The following is a 23264-nucleotide window of genomic DNA, read 5'->3' as shown; positions in this document are numbered from 1 at the left end:
AAGTTTCATAAGTTGCATGGACTCACTCTGCAATAATACTGTTTACCTAATTTCTGTACTCTTCACATCTGTAAGTTCCATAAAGACCAAGGAGGTTTTCCAATAACTCACAAATGGGACCTATTGGTAGATGGGTAAAAATACATTTAATAAAGCAATTGTACACACGGTTGTGCAAAACTACTTTTTTAGCAGGGATATGCTGATCTACAGTGCTCTGCTCCACCTTGTACCTATGACTGCAGCACAGCCGTGCTAAAAAGGTAGTTTTGCACAACCTTGAGTGTACAATGGTTTTTCTACAATGGGTTACAAATGAAATAAAAACGTTATTTTTGATAAATGTGTTCATATGCTACTATTTCATCCATCAATGAAAATATAGGCCTAGTCCCAACACATCTGTTTCTAGCCAAGCCATCAGTTATGTTGCCAGACACAATCGTGAAGTATTTTTGTTCTAGATCTATGGACACAACCCAGTCGTTTGTTCTAAATGTTCCGTTTCCATGCTGGTTGGCAACACTCTTATCCCTTGCTTGCTAGCTAGCCAACTACGGCTAACAGTCGCGTCAAACTGCAGCAAGAACAACACAAAATGACTCGACCCAATAGAAACTGTGTTGAAATGATAGTGGATCTACATGCATACAGTTTCTTGACTGGGTCCAGCTCGCCAAAAATAATCTAAAAATGAAAGTTAGACAGTCAGGGAGCATTGACAATTTACAAACAAGACGGGTAGAGGACACTATTTTCACACTCACTGTTCTCACCCTTTCCCTTTGGCCTCTATATTAGTTTGAGCAGTGGAAATGTGCAGAGGCAGTGTAACTGAGACAATCCATGTTGTCCTATGAGCAGGCAGAATGTTGTTCTGCACTGTTGTCCTGTCCTGCCCCCTGAGCTGTGAGTGACACTGCCGTGGTGTTGCACGGTAATATCACAATACCAAAACATGCTACCAACATTTTAGAATGCTTTGGCACTATTTCGTTTGATACCACCAACTCTTTCAGCTCTATAAATCTAAAGAACCTGCTAGCGTCTTTTTAAAATGTTTATAAAGTCAGTTTAGTTCATAAATTCAGCTAAGTTTAAAGCCACTAGTCTTTTGTGTGCACAGGTCCAGTAATATCCACTTCACTTTCCTGCTATGTTCACGTGACAGCTGTAACCAGCCAGCAGTGTCCCCTACCAACCCTCAATAACCAGCTTTTCTCCGCCCCGCTGTCAGTTTTCTTTTTTAAATCGAATTTAGCCGTGATGTCGAGCAGAGATGCAGATCCTGATGAGTCTTCTGTTATTAGATTTGTACATTTTGTTAAATTGGAGCAGTGCGTAAAGCGAGCAATGTTGATACGTTGTATAATTGAATCTGTTATAACCAAGAGCACAGACCAGTCTGAGTAGACTTTGCAAGTTCTGTCATGTAGCCTCTGAGTGGCAGAGACGGAAAATGGAGCACCTGCTTTGTGACAGGCAAGCTTGAATCTTTACAGTAAAGAAAACGGCGTGTCTGTAGCCTAAATTGTCCAAAACAAAGAAAGGAAAAGTGTCTGCTGCTCATGAGATGTGCTTCAATGGTAGCATTCATATAGGCCTAATGTAAGCCTAAACTATATTTCTTTCTGGTGCACCTTAATAAATTGTTTGGTGTTTGTGGGAGAGGTGTGTGTGTGTGTGTGTGTGTGTGTGTGTGTGTGTGTGTGTGTGTGTGTGTGTGTGTGTGTGTAAGGGAGACAGAGTGAGGAAGGGAGGGAGAGTTTGTGTGTTAACTGAAGAGTGTTTCATGCCGTGTTTTTCCTTTTATTGGCACAATGATAATGCAGATCATTATGCATGTATATTCCTTCCTCCCATTCCTCCAGCCAAATCACAGGTAGGCCTTTGCAAATATGTGCAAATCAGCCATTCTATGCAGAATTCCATTGGACACTGAACAGTGAAGTGAAATTCAATGTGTTCACATTTCAGTGACAGATTTTTGGAGAACGGTTAGAAAACGTGAACAAGTGTGCGTCCAGGACAAGGCAAACGGGATGCTTGGCGACAGAATTATTTTCCCCACCGTGGTATCGCGATACTCGGCCTGGTATCGCATCGTTTGTAAAATGTGGGTATCGTGACAATACTACACTGCAGTATACAGGGCCAAACAATACCTGCTTCCTGTGTTGGGCCTCTTAAAAAGAGGGAAGTGGTGCATGAAATAGCGGGACACTTCGAGTCCCACAGTGGGGCTAAGGGAGATAAGTTTTATACTGCAGGAAATCAAACTGAGCGAGAAGAACACTGGAGAGGAGAGAGGAAGTTGGTGTCTGAGCCTTAGACTCTGAGGAGAAGTAGGACTCAGTCATGACCAAAGTAATGACTCACCACTTCTTCCATCAAATTTTATTGGTCACATACACATGGTTAGCAGATGTTATTGTGAGTGTAGCGAAATGCTTGTGCTTCAAATTCCGACAGTGCCGCAATGTCTCTAACAGGTAATCTAACAATTCGACAACAGCTACCGAATACACACAAATCTAAGTCAAGGAATAATATATACATATAAATATATTCATGAACAATGACGGAGCGGCATAGGCAAGATGGTATAAAATACAGTATGTACAGAGGCTTGCGAAAGTATTTACCCCACTTGGCATTTTTCATATTTTGATGCCTTACAACCTGGAATTAAAATATATATTTTTTAGGGGGGTTGTATCATTTGATTTACACAACATGCCTAGCACTTTGAAGATGCTAAATGTTTTTTTATTGTGAAACAAACATGAAATAATACAAACCTGAACTTCAGTGTGCATAACTATTCCCCTCCCCCAAAGTCAATACTTTTTAGAGACATCTTTTGCAGCAATTACAGCTGCAGGTCTCTTGGGGTATTTCTCTATAAGCTTGGCACATCTATCCACTGGGATTTCTGCCCATCCTTCAAGGCAAAACTGCTCCAGCTCCTTCAAGTTGGATGGGTTCCGCTGGTGTACAACAATCTTTATGTCATACATCAGATTCTCAATTGGATTGAGGCCTGGGCTTTGACTAGGCCATTCCAAGACATTTAAATGTTTCCCCTTAAACCACTCGAGTTTTGCTTTAGCAGTACGCTTAGGGTCATTGTCCTGCTGGAAGGTGAACCTCCGTTCCAGTCTCAAATCTATGGAAGACTGAAACAAGTTTTCCTCAAGAATTTCCCTGTATTTAGCGCCATCATCATTCCTTCAATTCTGACCAGTTTCACATTCCATGCCGATTAAAAACATCCCCACAGTATGATGCTTTCCCCACCCTGCTTCACTGTGGATGGTGATGAGAGGAAAATTGAGGAAAAGCTAAATTTTAGTCTCATCTGACCAGAGTACCTTCTTCAATTTCTTTTTTTTGGGGGGGGGGAGAGTCTCCCACATGCCTTTTGACGAACACCAAATGTGTTTGCTCATTTTTTTCTTTAAACAATGTCTTTTTTATGGCCACTCTTCCGTAAAGCCCAGCTCTGTGGAGTGTACAGCTTAAAGTTGTCCTATGGACAGATATTCCAGTCTCTGCTGTGGAGCTTTGCAGCTCTTTCAGGGTTATCTTTGGTCTCTTTGTTGCCTCTGATTAATGCCCTCCTTGCCTGTTCCGAGTTTTGATGGGTGGCCCTCTCTTGGCAGGTTTGTTGTGGTGGCCTCCACATGCCTGTATGACCTCCCTACAACGCCTGGGCATGCTCCTGATGAGGTGGCGGATGGTCTCCTGAGGGATCTCCTCCCAGACCTGGACTAAAGCATCCGCCAACTCCTGGACAGTCTGTGGTGCAACTTGGCATTGGTGGATGGAGCAAGACATGATGTCCCAGATGTGCTCAATTGGATTCAGGTCTGGGGAACTGGCGGGCCAGTCCATAGCATCAATGCCTTCCTCTTGCAGGAACTGCTGACACTCCAGCCACATGAGGTCTAGCATTGTCTTGCATTAGGAGGAACCCAGGGCCAACTGCACCAGCATATGGTCTCACAAGGGGTCTGAGGATCTCATCCCGGTACCTAATGGCAGTCAGGCTACCTCTGGCGAGCACATGGAGGGCTGTGCGGCCCCCTAAAGAAATGCCACCCCACACCATGACTGACCCACCGCCAAACCGGTCATGCTGGAGGATGTTGCAGGCAGCAGAACGTTTTCCACAGCGTCTCCAGACACTGTCACGTCTGTCACGTGCTCTGTGTGAACCTACTTTCATCTGTGAAGAGCACAGGGCGCCAGTGGTGAATTTTCCAATCTTGGTGTTCTCTGGCAAATGCCAAACGTCCTGCACGGTGTTGGGATGTAAGCTCAACCCCCACCTGTGGACATCGGGACCTCATACCACCGTCATGGAGTCTGTTTCTGACCGTTTGAGCAGACACATGCACATTTGTGGCCTGCTGGAGGTCAGTTTGCAGGGCTCTGGCAGTGCTCCTCCTGCTCCTCCTTGCACAAAGGCGGAGGTAGTGGTCCAGCTGCTGGATTGTTGCCCTCCTACGGCCTCCTCCACGTCTCTTGATGTACTGGCCTGTCTCCTGGTAGCGCCTCCATGCTCTGGACACTACGCTGACAGACACAGCAAACCTTCTTGCCACAGCTCGCATTGATGTGCCATCCTGGCTGAGCTGCACTACCTGAGCCACTTGTGTGGGTTGTAGACTCCGTCTCATGCAACCACTAGAATGAAAGCACTGCCAGCATTCAAAAGTGACCAAAACATCAGCAAGGAAGCATAGGAACTGAGAAGTGGTCTGTGGTCACCACCTGCAGAACCACTCCTTTATTGGGGGTGTCTTGCTAATTGCCTATAATTTCCACCTGTTGTCTATTCCATTTGCACAAAAGCATGTGGAATTTATTGATTTATTGTCAATCAGTGTTGCTTCCTAAGTGGACAGTTTGATTTCACAGAAGTGTGATTGACTTGGAGTTACATTGTGTTGTTTAAGTGTTCCCTTTATTGTTTGAGCAGTATGTGTGTGTATGTGTATATATATATATATATATATATATATATATATATATATATAATATATATATATATATACTGAGATCATATGACAGATCATGTGACACTTCGATTGCACACAGGTGGACTTCAACTTTATTTAACTAATTATGTGACTTCTGAAGGTAATTTGCTGTTTCCTGAAGTCCACAATCATCTCCTTTGTTTTGTTGATGTTGAGTGAGAGGTGTTTCCTGGCACCGCACTCCCAGGGCCCTCTCCTCCTCCCTATAGGCTGTCTCATCTTTGTTGGTAATCAAGCCTACTACTGTTGTGTCATCTGCAAACTTGATGATTGAGTTGGAGGCGTGCATGATCATGTAGTCATGGGTAACCAGGAAGTACAGGAGGGGGCTGAGCATGCACCCTTGTGGGGCCCCAGTGTTGAGGATCAGTGAAGTGGAGATGTTGTTTCCTACCTTCACCACCTGGGGGCGGCCCATCAGGAAGTCCAGGACCCAATTGCACAGGGTGAGTTTGAGACCCAGGGCCTTAAGCTTATTGATGAGCTTGGAGGGTACAATGGTGTTGAATGCTGACTTGTAGTCAATGAACATATAGGTATTCTTCTTGTCCAGGTGGGGTCGATGACGGTGTCCGTGACGTGGCTGGGTTTTCTTTTGTAGTCTGTAATTGTCTGTAGACCCTGCCACGTACATCTCGTGTCTGAGCCTTTGAATTGCAACATCACTTTGTCTCTATACTTACATTTCCCTTGTTTTATTACCTTGCTGCGGGAATAACTACACTGTTTGTATTCGGCCATATTCCCAGTCATCTTTCCATGGTTAAATGCGGTGGTTTGCTCTCAGTTTTGCGCGAATGCCGCCATCTATCCACAGTTTCTGGTTAGGGTAGGAATTAAGTCGCAGTAGGTACAACATCTCCCATGCACTTACTTATAAACTCACTCACTGAATCAGTGCATAAATCAATATTATTCTCTGAGGCTACCCGGAACATGTCCGGGTGATCAAAACAATCTTGAAGTGTGGATTCCGATTGGTCAGACCAGCGGTAAATAGACCTTGTCACGGGTACATCCTGTTTGAGTTTCTGCCTATAGGAAGGGAGGAGCAAAATGGATTCGTGGTCAGATTTGCCAAGGGGGGGGGGGGGGGGGCTTGTTTGCATCATGCAAGTTAGAGTTGCAGTGATCCAGAGTTCTGCCAGGGCAAGTACTACAATAAATATGCTGATACAATTTAGGTAGCCTTGTTCTCAAATTTACTTTGTTAAAATCCCCATCTACAATAAATGCAGCCTAAGGATATATGGTTTCCAGTTTGCATAAAGTCCAATGAAGTTCTTTGAGGGGGGATATACACGGGTGTGACAATAACCGACGAGAATTCTCTGGGGAGATAATACTCTGCATTTAATTGTGAGGAATTCTAGGTCAGGTGAACAAAAGGACTTGAGTTCCTGTATGTTGTTACAATTACACCATGAGTCGTTCATCATGAAACAAACTCCGCCCTTCTTCTTCCTGGAGAGATGTTTATTTCTGTAGGCACGACGCACAAATAATCCCGGTGGCTGTACCGACATATATCCCGGGAGTTCTATGTTTCCGTGATACAGAGTATGTTACAATCCCTAAAGTCTCTCTGGAAAGCAACCCTTGCCCTAATTTCGTCTACCTTGTTGTCTAGACTGGACGTTAGCGAGTAATAAACTCGGAAGCGGTGGGTGGTGTGCGCACCTCCGAAGTCTGACCTGAAGGCCGCTCCGTCTACCTCTTCTGCAGCGACCTTGTTTTGGGTCATCCTCTGGAATCAGTTCAGATGCCCTGGGTGGTTCGGACAAAGGATCCGCTTCGGGAAAGTTGTATTCCTGGTCGTAGTGTTGGTAAGTTGACGTCATTCTGATATCCAGTTCTTCCCGGCTGTATGTGCTAACACTAGTTAGTGTTACTGCATTAATATCTGCCCTTGAAGGGTGGAACATGAGTGTATGTAGTGAATGGCCTTAACAAAATCGTACGCCTTCTTTTTATGTAATTGTATTTAATCTGTTAAATAAAATACCAAATCCAACTCCATGTGATGTCCTTCAAAAATACATTATTTTGGCCTGGCCTTGTCTTCTGCGGGAATAGGCTTCAAATCCGGTTGATTTAAGAACAATTCTCCCCTTCACCTGTGTGCCAGGTGTGTCTGTCAGTCTGTTTGCTCTCTGTCACTTCTGACCCTGCATTGGGCTATGCCCTCCCTCAGACTGCATACCTCTGCTATGACATCATGTGCGGTGGTGCACTAGACCTAGCCCTAGGCGTCTAGCCTGTCTGTCTTATAAGGGGCATTCCACCACAACAGGAGCTTGCCAAGTGACAAGATTATGTAGATAAATCCACCTTGCAGCCTAGCCTATGTTTCTCTCTCTGAACTGTCCTGTTCAAGACCCTGGGTCACAGGGAAACACTCATCACCACCAAAGACAATCAGAAAAGTTTGAGGGAGAAACTAGGTCAGAGGGACAAAACAGCCTTGCCCCTGCCCTCATTTGCTTGGTATGTGCGAGGCGTGTGTGTCTGTGAGTCAGTAAGTGTGAGGCTAGCTCAGAATGTGTGACGAGGCTCTTGTGTGCCTCTCGAGGGCGACGTGAATGAAGTGTAGGATGATGAATCACTGTGGAACAGCATGGTAATCTGCTCTGCCTTTTCTCTGCTCTTTCTGCCTGGAGGACAGAGAGCGAATCTGGTAGCAGCGTCAGTGCACTGCTGGCCTGGCTTTGCTCTTACGAAACAGAACCTCTCAAAGCTCCGGAAACAGTCACTACTCCCATAATTAACGCACATGAACAAGCTTCTTTTCTTTTTTTTTACCAAACAGACACTGCCTAGTATGTACATGTCATGGGAAATTACTTATTTTTTTATGAACAGAGAGAAGAATACAGTGCCTGTGTCTCCTTGTCATTGAAATGTTTCAGCCTGCTTGGGGCTCCCACTGTGAGGGCTGTACGGGAGGAGTGGTCTGGCTCTGATTAAAATACCTTGGGGGGGTGTTTGTGTCTGTGTGTGCTGCTCCCTTCCCCCATGTCTTTGTTTTACTGATACTCCGGCTATGGCTGTCCTTTCTCAACATGACGTTTACACAGCTGGGAGGTAGCATGGCCTCTCTTCCATTCCCTCTCCCGCTATCCCCCCCCCCTCCCCCCATCTTTGTATCTAGAGGCATCACTACATACCATGGTTCGATTCCAGGCTGTATCACAACCGGACATGATTTGGAGTGCCAGAGGGCGGCGCACAATTGGTCCAGCGTCATTAGGCCATCATTGTAAATAAGAATTTGTTCTTAACTGACTTGCCTAGTTAAATAAATAAAATCTCATTCATCCACTTTATAAAAACATGAAGAGGGCCCTTCTGTCCCCCCTCTTCCCCTCTTGTGACAACCACCCCAGGCTGAGTTCTGCCTAATCAAAATCAAATAAAGTGTTATTTGTCACATGCTTCGTTAACAACAGGTGTACACTAACAGTAAAATGCTTCCATGCAGGCCCTTCCCAACAATGTAGTGAGATTTTTTATTTCTTTTTGATAATAGAAACATAGAAAAATAATAACACAAGTAATGATAATTTTGCTATATTGACGGGGTACCAGTACCGAGCCAATGTGCATGGGTACAAGGTAAATTAGGTATATATGTAGATGTAGGGATAAAGTGACTAGGCAACAGGATGGATAATTAACAGTAACAGCAGCACTTGTGAGGAGTCAAGAATTACTGCAAAAAGGGTCAATGCAGATATTCAGGGTAACTATTGGTTAACTGTTTTAACTATTTAGCAGTATTATGGCTTGGCGGTAGAAGCTGTTCAGGGTCCTATTGGTTCCAGACTTGAACCAAAAAGCTCCTTAACAGCTTCTACCCCCAAGCAATAAGACTGCTGAACAATTAATCAAATGGCCACCAGGACAATTTACATTGACGCCCACCCCACTTTTGTTTTTACACTGCTGCTACTTGCTGTTTGTCTATGCATAGTCACTTTACAGATTACCTCGACTAACCTGTACCTCCGCACATTGACTCGGTACCGGTATAGCCTCGTTATTGTTATTTATTTATTTATTTTAAACTTTAGTTTTTGTAAATATTTTGAACTGTATTGTGGGTTAAGGGCTTGTAAGTAAGCATTTCACAGTAAGGTCTACACCTTAATTTAAGTTATTTAGCAGACACTCTTATCCAGAGTGACTTACAGGAGCAATTAGGTTTAAGTGCCTTGCTCAAGGGGCGGCAGGGGAGCCTAGTGGTTAGAGTGTTGGACTAGTAACCGAAAGGTTGCAAGTTCAAACCCCCGAGCTGACAAGGTACAAATCTGTCGTTCTGCCCCTGAACAGGCAGATAACCCACTGTTCCTAGGCCGTCATTGAAAATAAGAATTTGTTCTTAACTGACTTGCCTAGTTAAATAAAGGTAAAATAAAATAAAGGGCACATCGACAGATTTTTCACCTTTTTGCTCTTAACAGCTCGGCTTCCTGCTGCCATCGTCGTCGGTGATCATCGTCGTCGGTGATCTGGCCTACCACCGTGTCGTCAGCAAACTTAATTATGGTGTTGGGGGGGGGGGGGGGTGTCCAGGGTCCAGTGTCCAGTTCAGAGGGAGGTGTTTAATCCCAGAGTCCATAGCTTCGTGATGAGCTTGGAGAGCTCTGTTGTTGAACACGGAGCTGTAGACAATGAACAGCATTCTCATGTAGGTGTTCCTTTTGTCCAGATGGGAAATGGCAGTGTGGAATGCAATAGCAATTGCGTCATCTGTAGAGCTGTTGGGTGGTATGCGAATTAGTTGGTCCACGGTGTCTGGGTTGATGGTGTTGTGAGCCATGACCAGCCTTTCAAATAATTTCTTGGCTACAGATGTGACTGCGAAGGGGTGCTAGTCATTTAGACAGGTTACCTTTGCGTTCTTGGGTCTGCTTGAAACATTACAGCCTGGGTCAGGTAGAGGTTGAAAATGCTCTGAGTATGCATCCTGGTAATCAGTCTGTCCCTGCGGCCTCGTGAATGTTTACCTGTTTAAAGTCTTACTCACGTCGGCTACAGAGAGCGTGATCACATATTCGTCCAGAACAGCTGGTACGCTCATGCAGGGTTTAGTTTTGCTAACCTCGAATTCAGTATTGTTAACCAGATGACAATCCACCCATACATAATGGCTGTCTCAAATGGCACCTTATTCCATTTATAATGCACCACCTTTGACCAGTAAGCAATGCACTATAAAGGGAATAGGGTGCCTTTTGGGATGCACCCCACGACAACCATTTGTCTGTCAGTGCAACACCACTGACCGACTCGATGTACTTTACAGACAAGTGATGCATTTAGGCCTATCAACCTATTACCAAACAAGTCTCTATTGCAAAATTTTAACCTTGTCTGTTAACAACTTGCTGCCTGGCCTGCCCTCCCTCTGAGGAAAGGAATAGAAAAAAGGGCATAGAACATGAAGCTGCTTTGGGAGATGGAGGAGAGGAGAGGATATAGACACAGTTGTGGACCTGTTGACTGTTCCGGACCTTCCTGTCTTTCAGGTGTTTGCAGCGAGGCTGCAGTTGACTGACCCACTGAACAATGGCTCAGTTTCCCACGCCCTTCGGAGGTGAGTGCCACGCAACCAGATTGACAACCGTCTGTGTGAGTCACAAGCGTGCATGTGTGTCAGAGAAATGTCTGTGCGTGCAGGTGTGTTTGTCCTGATCTCCCTCTACACATGGGTTATTGAGAGTTATACTGTAACTTTAGCACAAAGGAAGGGCCACTATCAAGTTATTACTCCCAGGTGGTGGAAGCCTGCCTGCTGGACCGCAATGGCTGCATCCCTAATGCCACCCTTTCCCCTACATTCCTCAACATCAACTCTGAACCTCAAAGCCAGTTCCACTGCATTTTAGCACTGTTCCCCTTTAATCAGGGACTGATTTAGACAGACACCAGGTGGGTGCAATTGGTTATCAGGTAAAACAGAAAAGCAGCAGGAGCCGTACCTCGTAGAGTAAGAGTTGTATACCCCTGCCATACATAGCGCACTATATAGGGAATGGGGTAGCATTTAGGATACAGCCATGGTGTATGGTGGACTTAACCCCCCTCACACACGCGAACACACACACACACACACAGGCCAGGCGAGAGCTTCATCTGATCTTTCTCTTTCTCAGGAGGTCTGGACGCCTGGGTGATCTCTTTGGACGAGCGAGCCAAACATGACCAGCAGTTTGTCAGCCTGGCCCCCTCACCAGCTGGCTACATCACAGGTTAGCTTTACTCACAGCAGGGGAGGGGATGGACAAACGGAGGGAAAGAGCGGTGAAGGACAGTCTTTGCAGTACATCATGTCAGGCAGAAGTTGCTTGAAGATAGCAGAAAGTCACTTCATAAGGGCTTTCGCTTATATGACACACAGAGTACCAGGTCAAAGGTGAAGGGTTAGTGCTTCTATATCTGCATTGCTCGCTGTTTTTGTTTTTAGGATGGGTTTCTGTACAGCACTTTGACATCGGCTGATGTAAAAAAGGACTTTATAAATAAATCTGATTGAATGAAGCCTGGTGGACTGAGTCTAGGGCAGGCCTTGAAGTGTTTCATTCCCTACAGCCCACACCGTAGCAAGCCTCGTCATTCTCCACTTTTCTCACTTTCAGAAAGGACATTTCAGTCACTCACACTCACTCATATTATCATCTGATACCATTGCCTTGGGTGTTTTGATGTTCAACATAACCTTGCAGAACCTCCTCACACAATTTTCGAGAAGTGTTAGTGCTTGTTTCACTCTGCTACTTCAGCAACAAGTCTCAAAATTGCTGATTGTGTTCAAATTGAAATCATTTGCCCTATGATTCCCCTTGAAAGAGGAACCAACTGGCCTTCTCTCTCTGCATTTGAATAGATATATTCATAATGGTGTACAACAGACTCGACAGTATTATAATGTAATTTTCCCTTCTCATTGTCCGTAGGTGACCAGGCCAGGAATTTCTTCCTGCAGTCAGGCCTGCCCCCTCCCATCCTGGCACAGATATGGTATATATATATCCTCTCACTCCATCTCTCCAATTCTTAACTCAATCTGCTGCTAATGTCAACCACTGTTGTCTCTCTCTCTTTGCCCTTCTCCGGTTTTTGTCGTTCTCCTCCCTCTGTCTTCCACTCCAGTTTCACTCATTCCTTCTTTCTCTCCTTGTATCTTTCTCTCACCCCTCCCTTACTCTTCAATTGCTTTATTGACATGACATCCGCACGGACATATTGTGAACAACAATGATAATAATCAGTATAGTGTAATCAAATCTTTACTTTCTCCCTCTCTTGCTCTCGCTCCCTCTCTCAGGGCCCTGGCCGATATGAACAATGATGGGAAGATGGACATGCACGAGTTCTCCATCGCCATGAAGCTGATCAAGCTCAAGCTGCAGGGTCACCCCCTGCCCCCCTCTCTGCCCCCCTCCATGAAGCAGCCGCCCCTCACCTTGCCCCCGCCACCCACCGCACCCTTTGGTAAGGGATTAGACAGGGGCAGGGTGCGTCTCAATAGTCAAAAGGGGCTTCCTTTTCTCCATCTGCACTGATCTGTACAGCAGGATGGGTAAAAGCAGTGTGGTGGATGCAACAAACAAAAAAAGTACATTTTTGCTTTGACCTGTCCACTTGTTCTTTCATATCAATGCAGGTGATGTACAAGAGACTAGGAGTGTGTGCCACTAGGCTATGAGATACACCCATGTTACTGTCCCCATGGCCACCATTAACTAAATGGACTTTGGAGTGCTCAAAGCCAACTCTGCCATATCATCTGCACCATCTATGTTCATACAGTTGAAGTCAGAAGTTTACATACACCTTAGCCAAATACATTTAAACTCAGTTTTTCACAATTCCTGACATTTAATCCTAGTAAAAATTCCCCATCTTAGGTCAGTTAGCATCACCACTTTATTTTAAGAATGTGAAATGTCAGAATAATAGTAGAGAGTGATTTATTTCAGCTTTTATTTATTTTATCACATTCCCAGTGGGTCAGAAGTTTACATACACTTAATTCGTATTTTGTAGCATTGCCTTTAAATTGTTTAACTTGGGTCAAACGTTTCGGGTAGCCTTCCACAAACTTCCCACAAGAAGTAGAGTGAATGTTGGCCCATTCGTCCTGACAGAGCTGGTTTAACCGAGTCAGGTTTGTAGGTCTCCTTGCTCGCACACACTTTTTCAGTTTTGCGCACACATTTTCTATAGGATTGAGATCAGGGCTTTGTGAAGGCCACTCCAATACATTGACTTTGTTGTCCTTAAGCCATTTTGCCACAACTTTGGAAGTATGCTTTGGGGTCATTGTCCATTTGGAAGACCCATTTGCGACCCAGCTTTAACTTCCTGACTGATGTCTTGAGATGTTGCTTCAATATATCCACATAATTTTCCCTCCTCATGGTGCCACCAATTCTGTGAAGTGCACCAGCCCCTCCTGCAGCAAAGCACCCCCACAACATGAAGCTGCCACCCCCATGCTTCATGGTTGGGATGGTGTTCTTTGGCTTGCAAGCCTCCCCCTTTTTCCTCCAAACATAACAATGGTCATCATGGCCAAACAGTGTAGTTTCAAATCGTAGTCTGGCTTTTTAATGGCAGTTTTGGAGCAGTGACTTCTTCCTTGCTGAGCGTCCTTTCAGGTTATGTCGATACAGGACTTGTTTTACTGTGAATATAGATACTTTTGTACCCGTTTCCACCAGCATCTTCACAAGGTCCTTTGCTGTTGTTCTGGGATTGATTTGCACTTTTCGCACCAAAGTACATTCATCTCTAGGAGACAGTACGCATCTCCTTCGTGAGCGGTATGACGGCTGCGTGGTCCCATGGTGCTTATACTTGCGTACTATTGTTTGTACAGATGAACGTGGTACCTTCAGGCTTTTGGAAGTTGCTCCCAAGGAAGTTGCTCTCCTTTTGATTTTCCAATGATGTCAAGCAAAGAGGCACCGAGTTTGATGGTAGGCCTTGAAGTACATCCACAGGTACACCTCCAATTTACTCAAAGGATGTCAATTAGCCTATCAGATGCTTCTAAATCCATGACGGAATTTTCTGGAATTTTCCAAGCTGTTTAATAAAGGCACAGTCAACTTAGTGTATGTAAACTTCTGACACACTGGAATTGTGATACAGTGAATTATTAGTGAAATAATCTGTTTGTAACCAATTGTTGGAAAAATTGCTTGTGTCATGCGCAAAGTAGATGTCCTAACCAACTTGTCAAAACTATAGTTTGTTAACGAAACATTTGTGGAGTGGTTGAAAAACTAGTTTTAATGACTCCAACCTAAGTGTATGTAAACTTCCGACTTTAACTGTAGCTAGATGTTTCACTGGGGCAATTTAAAACCTTTAACTTCCTATTATCTCAAAGCACAACCGTGTTGTTTCTGGTATTTGAACAGGCAACGCCCTGGGTCTATATTTGGTTGCTTCCCCTGACAACCAGGGCATTTTGCTGTGCACTGCCTGTTTATGACCAGGCTAATGTTGTTAATTTTCAAGTGAATCAGTCAGAACTCAGCACTTGTAGACTCATCGGCTTTGGGTGAGTGGGGAAAATAATAATAATAAACAGTGTTAAAATAGAAAATGAATGGAGGTCTGTTGTCTTATGTTTGTCTGACATACCTTACTTCATTCTACCCTGCAGGAATGCATGGTTTAGGGGTAATGCCAGGCCTCCCAGCAGTCCCTCCATTACCCATGCCCCCTATGCCAGGGGTGGGTATGTCCCCCCCTCTGGTGTCGTCGGTTCCTCCGTCTGTACCCCCCTTGGCCAACGGAGCGCCAATGACGGGCTTCTCCCACCCAGGTATGGCCCAATCAGCATCGCCGTAAGACATACCACTGATTATTCAAAGCGGAGTTCTAGTGAATGACAGTGAAGCCCTCTGGCAATGTTTCAGAGCATATCACTTTGTTGATTTAATCCTCTCTTAACCTCTTTTTGTGACCCCATCTCTCTCGGTCTCTTTCTCTCTGTCTCTCAGCCACCACACTCAACAAAAGCTCTTCTTCCAACCGCTCCGGTGCCAAGATGCAGGGCCAGTCTTTTGAGACTTCTAGGTGAGTCACGGCACCCACTTGGAAGAGCATCCACTTGGAAGAATGGCCCCTGCTCATTGAGCCCAAACTCAAAGGGACAAATGTAGCTGTGTTTGTGCTTAGACACCGAGCCTTTTTTTTTTGAACACACAACAGGCTAGCTCATTAAAATGCCATCACATCACTTTTAGATGAGATCCCTCTGTTAAAAAGAGATGCACAGTTGACGTCCCATGTTGTCAGTTGGAGAAGAGCAATTCTTCTGTCCAGACCGCTTTGCTTTCTCACGTTACACAAAAATAACTTAATGTTTCAAGTACATTGTTTTCAGAAGTTAACCCTTTACACTTGTGGGAGTTGGTCTATATGGATAAATTGAAATGAACACAAACGAGACTCAGTCCAAACGTTACACTGTTGATTTTATGTGCATTTTACATCTACTGTACTTTTTGCTGCATTTGTTGACAACTAAATGTGAAAATACTCTGGATACATTCAGTAACGTGATGAGAATAGTCTTGTTAAATGTGGGCTAGGTGCAACATAAGACAACACATTTAAGGGTTTGAGTGAGAAGACTAACTGGTGTCTTCAAGTGGCGCCACACACCTCTCCAAAGTGTGCACAGTTCCTAAGTTGTTTCAATGCACTTTTATGACTCAAAGAAGAGTCTTCAACTATAATGTGCTTCAATAATGTACAGTAGACATTCTGTTCAGAACAACCCGGATATAAAACCATGTCATTTTGTAACTGTACATTAAACATAGTGATCATAAACGTTGACACTATATGACGTGAGTTTTATGTTATGGAAATGTTTAGTGCACATTTGTACTCACAGGTGTTTGGCTTGCTTGTATGACGTCAAAGCGGTATTTCTTATCCTCAACATCTCATCTTTCTAAATATATCAAGTCTTCTTCATTTCCAGCATTTCCCTCACTCAGACAACAAAACATTTGCAAAAGTTGCAGGAGGGATTAGTGGGAGGGATGTGGGGCAATTTCTTATCTTGTGTGGCGTAAGTTCAGAACATCTGTGAGTCAAAACCCATTCAGCGCTGTGAAGCGTAGAGCCTGAGCTCTAGCGTCATGTATAGCATGTTACTGTACAGCCACTGTGTTCCAATTTAGGCGCTTATCAGTGTCCAAACCCGTATACCGGTACGAGTGTAAAGGTTTATCATGGAAATTTGTCTTCGTCTTAAATGCAATTTCCATCTGGCTCCGACACAGACAGCAAAGCAAAAACACACAACTTAACACAACAGTACTATAAAAAAAAAACAACGAATAGATACAAGCAGATATGAGGCATCATCAAAAAGTCTGTTTAAAAATACGCATTTAATAAGATATTGTCTCCCCCCCCTCTCCATCTTAGCGCCCCTGTGCCCCCCCAGCCTCCCACTGACTGGGCTGTTCCCAGCTCGTCCCGGCTAAAGTACCGGCAGCTCTTCAACAGCCATGACAAGATGATGAGCGGCCACCTCACCGGTAAGACCTTGTCTGTCAACAATACACACTGCTGGTTTGTCCAGTCCACATCAGCGGTTTCTCAAAAAAGCTAATGTTTTTATCCTCGTCTTTCAGGACCCCAAGCAAGAACCATCCTGATGCAGTCCAGCTTGCCCCAGACCTCGCTGGCATCCATATGGTAAGAGATGGGAGCAGGGCCAATACTTAAGACACTTGGCACTAATTCCTATATGTTCACACATTGCTGCTCTTTGTTCTCTGACTACTGCTTCTCTCTGCTGACTCTGGGTAGAAGTTACTTTTAGACACAGATCTAGGATCAGCTTAACCATCAGATGGCAAAACGAATCATATCAGTTGCTGTTTAGGAGGGTGAAACGCAAAACTAGTCTCGGATCAGTGCCGTCGGGGTGCCCCTAAACGGCACTTGTAACACAACACGTCTTTCTCTCTCTCTCCCCCTCTCCCTGTTTCTCTATAGGAACCTGTCGGATATCGACCAGGACGGCAAGCTGACGGCCGAGGAGTTCATCCTGGCCATGCACCTGATTGACATGGCCATGTCCGGCCTGCCCCTGCCCCCTATCCTGCCCCCAGACTTCATCCCCCCCACCTTTAGGTACAATCCACTGCCCCCTCTGCTGTCTGGAAATGCCCCTTAACTCTACCTCTGTCTGCAGAGCATTGATACCGGCACTTACCTTAGAGAGTCTTTGCTAAAGATGCTTTATTGATCTTATTGCCCTTCACCACGGCCAGGGAATTTTTCCTTAACCCCGTGACCTGACCTGGAAAAACACTGGCTCCTATTGTTTTAACTATCAATCAGTCTATATTGATTCCATTAGGAGTTTTTCCTGGTCAAGTCACACGGTCAGGAAAAACACCTGGTCCTGCTCACCCATGCCCTATATGAGGTGCTGTAGGTTAGTGAGCTGCTCTGACTGTGGTCTGATGTCCGTCTCCAGGAGGGTACGTAGTGGTAGCGGGGTGTCTGTCACCAGCCTGCACTCCACTGACCAGCGGGTCCAAGAGGAGGCCGAAGAGGAGCAGGAGAGCGAGAAACAGAAGCTGGAGAAACGTAACCACTCTTAAATTCATAGACCGAGCTATGGGTGACTGACTGTCCATGGGCTCGCAGTGATAGATCTGAAGCTATGCAGTGTTTGTTTACAATTACGTTGTTAATGAACAATGGAGCAAAACGAGCTCACGTTTTGGGTGCGATGCGTCAGTTGAACTAAACCAAAATGCTTGGGGGCTATGTTCTTCTCGAATCTATGGCTATGTGTCATCAATTTTAAAGTCCAAAAATGTATGTACCAATCCCTTTAAACACACAGCAAAACGCTCCTTTTTAAATATAAACAGGTATCTAAAAATGGCCCCAGTTTTCCAAGAAATGCCCATGAAAATTTGGCAACAGGGCAAAATATGTTCCCCATTTCTCTCTCCATTTCTCTCTCTCTTTCTATTTCTCTCTCTCGCTGACCCCTCCTATCTCTCTCTTTCTCTCTCCCCAAAGTGACTTTCGAGGACAGGAAGCGGGAGAACTTTGAGCGGGGAAACCTGGAGCTGGAGAAGCGTCGACAGGCCCTGCTTGAGCTGCAGCGCAAGGAGCAGGAGCGTCTGGCGGCGCTGGAGCGCGAGGAGCAGGAGAGGAAGGAGCGCGAGCGGCTCGAGCAGGAGCGGCGGCGGCAGCAGGAGCTGGAGAAGCAACTGGAGAGGCAGAGGGAGATGGAGAGGCAGCGGGAGGAGGAAAGACGCAAGGAGATTGAGAGGAGAGAGGTGAGGAGAAGAGGTGGAAAAGGGGAGTAAGGAGGACAGCGAGGATAGATCAAGAGAGGGGGCTGGAGAGGTGGAGGGGGAGATATTAGGGGAAAGTGAAGAACACAGGAACCAATGCAGTGTGTGTGTGTGTATTAACAATTTTATTACGTTGTCTTTTTAAGATTTTTAAAATTCATTCTCCTTATTGTGTTGCTTTAATGACAGGGGGAGACGGGTGTAGAGAAAAAGGTGGAAACGCGGGTTGAACCCAGGTCTCCGGCAGGAAGTTGAATATGTGCGCAGACCTGGAAGTGTTACCACTCGACCACGGCTGGCTCTGCACTATTTCTGTATCCAGTATAACATTCCCTCTGTGTTTCCTCGGGCTAGGCGGCAAAGCGGGAGCTGGAGCGTCAGCGTCAGTTGGAGTGGGAGAGGAACCGCCGGCAGGAGCTGCTGACCCAGAGGAACCGAGAGCAGGAGAACATTGTCCTGCTCAAAGCCCGCAAGAAGACCCTGGAGTTAGAGCTGGAGGCACTGGTAAAGACAGACACACACACACACACACACACACCATCATAACTGTCTTTACTTTGTTCTTTGGAAGAAAAGACAATAAGGTATGATAATTAGTTTCACCCTCCCTCCCCAGAACGACAAGAAGAGCCAGCTGGAGGGCAAGCTGCAGGACATCCGCTTCCGCCTGTCTGCCCAGCGGCATGAGATCGAGAGCACCAACAAGACCCGCGAGGTCCGCATCGCTGAGATCACCCACCTCCAACAGCAGCTGCAGGTACGTACACACCTTGTGTAACACATACAGTCCCCTCCATAATTATTGGGACAGTGAAGCATTGTTTCTTCTTTTGGCTCTATACTCCAAAGGTTTGGATTTGAAATCAAACAATGACTATGAGTTTAAAGTGCAGACTGTCAGCTTTAATTTTGGGGACACATTCACTTGTATGTATATTAAAGTAGTCAAAGGTTAAATAATTGGTCCCATATTCATAGCACGCATTGACTACATCAAGCTTGTGACTTCATATTTGTTCCATGCATTTTCTGTTTGTTTTGGTTGCGTTTCAGATTATTTTGTGCCCAATAGAAATGAATTGTGAATAATGTTGTGTACATTTAGTCACTTTTATTGTAAATAAGAACAGAATATGTTTCTAAACACTTATCAGTGTTCACTTATCACATACATGCATGTGGATGCTACCATGATTACAGATAATCGTGAATAATGATAAGTGAGAAAGTTACAGACGCACTAATATCATACCCCCAAGACATGCTAACCTCTCACCATTACAATAACAGGGGAGGTTAGCATTTTATATCATACCCCCAAGACATGCTAACCTCTCACCATTACAATAACAGGGGAGGTTAGCATTTTATTTCATACCCCCAAGACATGCTAACCTCTCACCATTACAATAACAGGGGAGGTTAGCGCTTTATATCATACCACCAAGACATGCTAACCTCTCACCATTACAATAACAGGGGAGGTTAGCGTTTTATATCATAGCCCCAAGACATGCTAACCTCTCACCATTACAATAACAGGGGAGGTTAGCATTTTATATCATACCCCCAAGACATGCTAACCTCTCACCATTACAATAACAGGGGGGGTTAGCATTTTATATCATACCCCCAAGACGTGCTAACCCTCACCATTACAATAACAGGGGAGGTTAGTATTTTATATCATACCCCCAAGACATGCTAACCCTCACCATTACAATAACAGGAGACATGCTAACCTCTCACTATTACAATAACAGGGGAGGTTAGCATTTTGGGGGGGTATGATATTTAGGCTTCTAACTTTTTCTCTCATCATTATTCACGGTTCATTCAGGACTATCCGTAGTGTATGGTAGCATCCACATTCATGTAGAAGTGTTTAGAAACATTCTGTTCTTATTTACAATAAAAGGGACTCCAAAATGACACCATACATTATTCTAGAGCCAAAAGAAGAGGAAATGATTCACTGTCCCAGTAAGTGTGCAAAGCTGTAACGGTATAGGGTGGCTACTTTGAAGAATCTAAAATATATTTTGATTTCTTTAACACTTTTTTTGATTAGTACATGATTCCGTATATGTTATTTCATAGTTTTGATGTCTTCACTATTATTCTACGCTGTAGAAAATAGTAAAAAATAAAAACCCTTGAATGAGTAGGTGTGTCCAAACTTTTGACTGGTGCCTTGACTTTATTCACATTTTGTTACGCTACAGCCGTATTCTTAAATGGATTAAATAAATAAAAAATCTCAGCAATCTACCCACAATACCCCATAATGACAAAGTGAAAACAGATCTTTAGGAATGTTAGCAAATCTTATTAAAAAAACAGAAATACCTTATTTGCATAAGTATTCAGACCCTTTCTCATGAGACTCGAAATTGAGCTCAGGTACATCCTGTTTCAATTGATCATCCTTGAGATGTTTCTACAACTTGATTGTAGTTCACCTGTGGTAAATTCAATTGATTGGACATGATTTGGAAAGGCACACACCTATCTATATAAGGTCCCACACTTGACAGTGCATGTCAGAGCAAAAACCGAGCCATGAGGTCGAAGGAATTGTCCGTAAAGCTCCGAGGAATGATTGTGTCGAGGCACAGATCTGGGTAAGCTATTCCTCAGGAAAAGGCACATGACAACCTGCTCGGAGTCTGCCGAAAGGCACATAAAGACTCTCAGACCACGAGAAACAAGATTCTCTGGCCTAATGAAACCAAAATTACTCTTTGGCCTGAATGCTAAGCGTCATGTCTGGAGGATACCTGGCACCATCCCTAGGGTGAAGCATGGTGGTGGCAGGACCATGCTGTGGAGATGTTTTTCAGCAGCAGGGACTGGGAGACTATTCAGGATCCAGGCAAAGATGAACGGAGAAAACTACAAAGAGATCTGTGATGAATACCTGCCCCAGAGCGCTCAGGACCTCAGACTGGGGTGAAGGTTCACCTTCCAACAGCACAACAACCCTAAGCACACAGCCAAGACAATGAAGGAGTGGCTTCGGGACAAGTCTCTGAATGTCCTTGAGTGGCCCAGCCAGAGCCTGGACTTGAACCCAATTGAGGATCTCTGGAGAGACATTATGGTGCATATCCTCCACCCAAAGCCTCTACAGATTAGGGATGTGACAAATAAAGTTTGATCTGATCATTAGCAAACAGACAGAGCAGGCAGGCAGGCCAGCATGAGGGAGAGAGAGAGAGCGAGAGAGATGGAGAGGTGGGGCAGGCAGAAACGATCTCGTATGGTTTTGTAATCTCGCAATGTCTTACCTTGCAAATTCACCAAAGTAGCCTGAAGTTTGCCTCTTCCTCTCTGCCTTTATTTGAATTACACAACTTTCCCAGGCCTTTATAGCCTATGGACTATAACCCACAAAAGATGACTTTTTGTGATAACTGCACTGAGATTTTAATTAAGTGCTTTGTTTGTCTCCCCAAGGACTCTCAGCAGTGGCTCGGCAGGCTGATCCCTGACAAACAGTGTCTAAACGAACAACTCAAACAGGTTCAACAGAACAGCCTGCACAGTAAGTACTGCTTCCTCACCTCACCTCCGGAATTCTTTCTACAGAGACCGTCTCCCAGGCCTTTGTAACCCACCTGCAAACAAAACTAAGGGAAATACTGACTGCCCTACTACACTTAAGCAATAAGTCCAGAGGAGGTGTGGTATATAGCCAATATACCACAGCTAAGTCCTTATGCACAACGCAGTGCGGAGTGCCTGGATACAGCCATTAGCCGTGGTGTGTGTGTATATAGGCCACCGACCACAAACCCCCTAGGTGCCTTATTGCTATTATAAACTGGTTACCAACGGAATTAGAACGGTCTGATATATCACGGCTTTCAGCCAATCAGCATTCAGGGCTCAAACCACCCGGTTTATAATAACCGATACGGCGCTTGCTCTCTGGGTTATATTCACTAGGCTCAAAATGAACGGGCCAAACGGGGAGGGGCTAGCCGAACTTGTCCAATAAGAAATGCTTGTTTTAGTTTTCTGCTGCAGAAAAAAATTGCTACGCTGGGCACTAATAAATACAACCCCGTCCTTGTCCAGGAGACTCCCTGTCGTCGCTGCAGAAGGCATTGGAGGTCAAGGAGTCTAGTCGGCAGCAGCTGAGAGAACAGCTTGACACCGTGGAGAGAGAGACCCGCTCCAAGCTGCTGGAGATAGATGCCTTCAACACCCAGCTCAAGGTAGTACTACCCACTAACCACTCATCTTACTAGGTTACAGACCAGGACCCCGGTTTTCAAGGCTAAGTTCATCGTTAGAACCTTTGTAGGAGGTTGTTTCTCAAAACCATTGGCATTCAAGTTTCACTTGAAAACACTCGTTATTTACCGACTGCCCCAGACCACTCATAGAACAGCATAGTGCATCATTAGATGCTTTTTGTACCCTTCTGCATCACTTTGTCACTCCGTGACCGCAGCTGACTTCCGAAGGAAGTTGACTACAAAATAGAAAGTTGTCAACGGTTTGTCAATCGTTACAAACAAACGAAGGATAAAAATGCATTGAATGAACACCGAGATGACTGCATTAAAAGAAAATAAGTATCAGCTACTTAGGCCTATTGCCTATATTTCAATCATAAGATATTCAAATCAATTTCATGTTCAATCAAGGAGTTCTATTTTGCAATGCTAATGTCTATCATTTTTGTCTCAATTTATTTCATGCTGTGTGACATGTGCGCAATGATGTACCAAATCTGTGATTTAGTGCATTATGATAGGGTTGGCATTAGAATAAACATCCTCAATATTTGCAGCCACATAGGGGATGATATCCTCTAGTGACTCCCCATCCTGGGTGC

General features: G+C 44.7%; 1 protein-coding gene across 6 annotated transcripts in view; it reads left to right on the top strand.

Moving 5' to 3' along the window:
• LOC135542480 (intersectin-1-like) overlaps positions 1–23264 on the top strand; it is a 65584-nt gene that overhangs the window by 9926 nt on the left and 32394 nt on the right. For 4 of the 6 annotated variants that reach the window (XM_064969450.1, XM_064969448.1, XM_064969453.1 and 1 more), the window contains exons 2-17: positions 6679–6874; positions 10580–10647; positions 11207–11302; positions 12008–12071; positions 12379–12545; positions 14731–14892; positions 15071–15146; positions 16515–16627; positions 16724–16787; positions 17091–17228; positions 17578–17690; positions 18135–18397; positions 18770–18919; positions 19032–19172; positions 21875–21962; positions 22499–22638. In XM_064969450.1, coding sequence (XP_064825522.1) covers positions 10620–10647; positions 11207–11302; positions 12008–12071; positions 12379–12545; positions 14731–14892; positions 15071–15146; positions 16515–16627; positions 16724–16787; positions 17091–17228; positions 17578–17690; positions 18135–18397; positions 18770–18919; positions 19032–19172; positions 21875–21962; positions 22499–22638 — 1803 coding nt within the window. In that variant the 5' untranslated portion in view covers positions 6679–6874; positions 10580–10619. Of the gene's footprint in view, positions 1–6678; positions 6875–10579; positions 10648–11206; positions 11303–12007; positions 12072–12378; positions 12546–14305; positions 14626–14730; positions 14893–15070; positions 15147–16514; positions 16628–16723; positions 16788–17090; positions 17229–17577; positions 17691–18134; positions 18398–18769; positions 18920–19031; positions 19173–21874; positions 21963–22498; positions 22639–23264 lie in introns of those variants that run through there. The other 2 variants (XM_064969449.1, XM_064969451.1) reach the window with 2 other exon arrangements.

The sequence above is a fragment of the Oncorhynchus masou genome, chromosome 6, assembly GCF_036934945.1.
Source record: "Oncorhynchus masou masou isolate Uvic2021 chromosome 6, UVic_Omas_1.1, whole genome shotgun sequence".
NCBI lineage: Eukaryota > Metazoa > Chordata > Actinopteri > Salmoniformes > Salmonidae > Oncorhynchus > Oncorhynchus masou.
Note: the sequence above shows the minus strand (reverse complement) of the source record. Positions and strands in the feature narration are given on the sequence as shown.